Source organism: Monodon monoceros, unplaced genomic scaffold (genome assembly GCF_005190385.1).
Source record: "Monodon monoceros isolate NGI ecotype Baffin Bay Population unplaced genomic scaffold, NGI_Narwhal_1 Contig4365_ctg1, whole genome shotgun sequence".
NCBI classification, from domain to species: domain Eukaryota; kingdom Metazoa; phylum Chordata; class Mammalia; order Artiodactyla; family Monodontidae; genus Monodon; species Monodon monoceros.
This window is the reverse complement of record NW_021700250.1, coordinates 6,752-11,054: the sequence shown is the minus strand read 5'-3', so window position 1 is coordinate 11,054 and position 4,303 is coordinate 6,752. Positions and strand designations below refer to the sequence as shown.

General features: G+C 57.1%; 1 protein-coding gene across 3 annotated transcripts in view; it reads right to left on the bottom strand.

Moving 5' to 3' along the window:
* Positions 1-104: 104 nt before the first annotated feature.
* Positions 105-4,303, bottom strand: part of LOC114886334 (acetylserotonin O-methyltransferase-like) — a 9,572-nt gene continuing 5,373 nt past the window's right edge. Inside the window, exons 2-3 of one of the 3 annotated variants that reach the window (XR_003791339.1) lie at positions 1,760-2,052; positions 105-1,507 (exon numbers count right to left, since the gene is read on the bottom strand). Coding sequence is in view for 1 of the 3 variants with exons in the window: in XM_029206800.1 (XP_029062633.1) it covers positions 960-1,507 (548 nt within the window). In the remaining 2 variants the exon portion in view is untranslated. The remainder of the gene's footprint in view (positions 1,508-1,759; positions 2,053-4,303) is intronic. The other 2 variants (XR_003791345.1, XM_029206800.1) reach the window with 2 other exon arrangements.

Here is a 4,303-nt window from a genome sequence, read left to right as displayed (position 1 = left end):
GGGAGGGGTCTGGGTAGAGCAGGGTGGGAGGGGTCTGGGCAGAGCAGGGTGGGAGGGGTCCGGGATAGAGGAGGGTGGGAGGGGCCTGGGGTAGAGGAGGGTGGGTATGGGTCCGGGGTAGAGGAGGGCGGGGATGGGTCCGGTGTACAGCAGGGTGGGAGGGGTCCGGGCTAGAGCAGGGTGGGAGGGGGCCTGGGGTAGAGGAGGGTGGGAGGGGTCCGGGGTAGAGGAGGGCGGGGATGGGTCCGGGGTAGAGCAGGGTGGGAGGGGCCTGGGTAGAGGAGGGTGGGAGGGGGCACTGGGTCTGAACTGTGTCCACCTTGGCGGTGAGGCTGGAGCGTTGCCAGGAGGGCAGCTCCACTGCACCCTGACACAGCGCACTCTCTGGGTCTGATTTCCAGTTTGCAGGGGATCTCCTCCTGGGAGACTGCCGACTCCCCACTCGGGTCTCACTGGACCAAACCAGGAGGACTTAGGGGGTAACGACCCCCTGCCCCCTCAGCTGTCACCTCACTGAGGATGATCTGATCTGATCGTTTACAGAGACCAGGGCTCCCTGCCCAGCTCCCCGGTGGGGTCCACGTGTGCTCGGGCCCCACCCGGGTGGGAGGGAATGAGTCCCTGGGGCAGAGAAGGAGGCCAGCGTGCACGGGACCCGCCTGGGCCTGACACTCTTAGGGCTCCTGAGGGTGGTCAGGAGGCGAGGGATGGGCAGGGAGTCAGCTGAAATCCCAAGGGGCGGGGGGTGCAGACCGGGGCCCGAGGGGGCCGGACTCGTTGCCTGAGGCCACGATGGTGCTGCTGCCATTTCACCCAGATTTCGGGCCTGGGGACCTCAGCATCTCCCAGGACACTGTCCTCTACGACCCCTCGAGGCCCTCCAAGACCACCCAAGATCTTCCAAGAACCCCCGACACCCTCCAAGACCCTCTGAGACCCCCCGAGACCACCCAAGACCCTCAGATTATCACCCAAGACCCTCTGAGACCCCTTCCCTCCCACACAACGGTGAACAGGGGTCGGGGGTGCCAGGGGGCGGGGGAAGGGCCGGGAAGCCCTTTGCACACCCTGCGCTGAGCTAAGAACCAGGAGTCTGTGCAATGCAACTCCACGTAGGAAACACGGTGCCTTGATTCAAGGCAGCCCCTTCCTAGAAAAGCCCTCTTTTCAGGAGCTGTGACCAGCCAGCCGCACCCTCCCCGCCACGGCGGCCTCCCGCAGGGATTCCCACATCGGCCAGAATCTGAGATGTTTCCATGCCCACTGGTCCTTTCGCAGCACAGACGGGGCGTGAAAAGGAACACGGGGGTTAACAGTACCTGGGACAGGCGTTCCTCCTCCATCGCCCCCAGAATCCCGCGGGTCTGGTCTGCCCCCTCCCGCATGGCCAGGCCCAGGCGTGTGAAGACGCCCCAGACGTGGGCGTCATTGTACTCGGCCAGGCCCTGGAGAGAGTGTTCGCCGTCTGACACTAGGTGCAGGGTCGCCACCTCCGTGTTGCCGTAACCTGAAAGGACGGGGCGTTGTGTGACGGCTCAGCTGACCGCGGCGTGAGCCACCACCCAGCGTCATCAGGATGTCTATCTGACTAAGCGCCAAGCGCACGGACGCCCAGAGGCGGCCCAGAGAACGACGCAAGGGTGTTGCTCTTCCTCGAGGTGACCCTCCAAGCCCCTGGGATGGTCACTTGGCCAGGCTACAGTCCCCAGTGAGACGTCCCCGTCGGGGAGAGGGCGCGGTTTGGTCATGTGCTTCGCACCTGCAAGTCAGCAGACTTCGGGTAAAGGAGGTGACCCTAGGTAACGTGGGTGGGTCTCATCCCATCAGCTGACGGCCTTGAGAGCAGAGAAGCACCGAGCGGCCAGCCGCAGGGGTTCAGACGCGTCGGAGCCCAAAGGCACGGACCCGTCTGTCCATATCCCGCGGGGTCTGCCTCTCCGGAGCCCTGAGGGGTACGGGGCGGCCCGCTCTCTTCCCACTTCCTGGCGGGCTGTCCATCCGGCCCGGCCCCCAAGGGCCCTTCCGGGACACCCCTACCTGCAGAATTGGAGGCTGCAGGCAGAGGGGACGGTGGCTGAGACTCCCTGTACCTCCACAGCCCCACGTAACACCACAGCCCCACGTAACACCGTCTGTCGTCGGACGGACAGAACAGCATGGTGTCTACGGTTTTCCTTTTCTGAACTTTTAAAAAGTTTATTGAAACTAACTGTCCATTCGGCACTTTCTTTTTTAATTAATTAATTAATTATATTTATGTTTGGCTGCGTTGGGTCTTCGTTGCTGCACGCAGGCTTTCTCTAGTTGCGGCGAGCGGGGGCTGCTCTTCGTTGTGGTGTGCGGGCTTCTCATTGTGGTGGCTTCTCTTGTTGCGGAGCACGGGCTCTAGGCGCACGGGCTTCAGTAGTTGTGGTTCACGGGCTCAGTAGTTGTGGCTCACGGGCTCTAGAGCGCAGGCTCAGTAGTTGTGGCGCACGGGCTTAGTTGCTCCATGGCATGTGGGATCTTCCCAGACCAGGGCTCGAACCCGTGTCCCCTGCATCAGCAGACGGATTCTTAACCACTGCGCCACCAGGGAAGCCCCATTTGGCACTTTACATGTTGTCTTTGTTTGTTTGTTTTAGAAACTGAATTTTTACTGTTGCTTAATTTTCTTTTTTTCCTTTTTGTGGCGGCACCGCACGGCACGCAGGATCTTAGTTAGCGGTGGAACCCAGGCCCCCTGCAGTGGAAGCGTGGAGCCTTAACCACTGAACCGCCAGGGAAGTCCTCACACGTTTTTTTTTAAAGACTATTATCTTTAATTATATAAATATATATTTTTAAAAACGTTTTATTTTATATTGGAGCATAGTTGGTGAGCGATGTTGTGTTGGTTTGAGGTGCACTCGGAGTGATTCAGTTGCGCGTAGACACGTATCTGTGCTTTTTCAAATTCTTTTCCCATTTAGGTTGTCACAGACGCTGAGCAGTGTTCCCTAATGACCGAGAGCTCTGAGTTCTGAGGCCTGGGGTCCTCTGAAGGGCAGCACCCCCCCCGCCCGCCCCACCCCAGGCCCCGTGCAGAGGCACAGGAGCGGCTGGCAGGGCTCAGCTGAGGACCCTGCAGGGCGTCTGCCAGGTAGCAGGGACTGGAAGTCCGGACCTTGGACCCTTTCTCCACATTTGGTCATTATTTTCAGTTGAGGAGAGGGGCTTCCCTGGTGGCACAGAGGTTAAGAATCCGCCTGCCAATGCAGAGGACACGGGTTCGAGCCCTGGTCTGGGAAGATCCCACATGCCGCGGAGCAACTAAGCCCGTGCGCCACAACTGCTGAGCCCACGTGCCACAATTACTGAGCCTGTGCTCTAGAGCCCGCAAGCCACAACTACCGAGCCCGTGAACCACAACTACTGAAGCCCGTGCGCCGAGAGCCTGTGCTCCACACCAAGAGAAGCCACCGCAATGAGAAGCCCGCACAGCACAATGAAGAGTAGCCCCTGCTCGCCACAACTAGAGAAAGCCCGCACGCAGCAACAAAGACCCAATGCAGCCAAACGTAATAAATAAATATATATATTTTTTTAAATGGAGGAGAACATTACTAAGATGCTCTGGCTGGGGGGATGTTCTGCATCCCGCGACCCAAATCTTTAGCGTGTACTTGTCCGCCTCTCGTATGAGGGGTGGCTCTGGGGGGCTTCCGCCAGCACCCTGCTTCCCTGCTCACCACAGAAGGGGTGCTGTGTCTCCTGCTCTGGGGTCTTCTGAGCCCCTGCCTCTCTCCATCTGCTCAAGGACCATCCGTAGCACCCTCTGCTCTGAGAACACCCTCGAGAGCTCTGTGCACCCAGCAAACCCACACTGTCACCCTTCATCCGTCCATTTACCACATATGCCGTCTACTTCGTTTTATCTGTCTATCTACGTATCTACCTATCCACCTATTACCTATCAGTCACCTACATGTATCTCTCTCATCTAGTAATCATCTATCTTCAACATCACCTATTCATCCATCTACCATCCACCTATTCGTTTATCATCTATCACCTGTGCATGTATACATGTATCTATATACCGATCATTTATCTTTTTATCATCTCTCTATTCATCTACCATTTATCCATCCACCCATCTATTATCTATTCATCCATCCCTCCATCTATCATGTATTTTCTATCATCTATCTATCTATCTTTCTATCATCTATCAGCTATCTATCATTGATCTATGCATCCATCATATCTATTCTATTCTCTATCTAATCCATCATATCTATTCTATTCTCTATCTAATCCATCACATCTATTCTATTCTCTA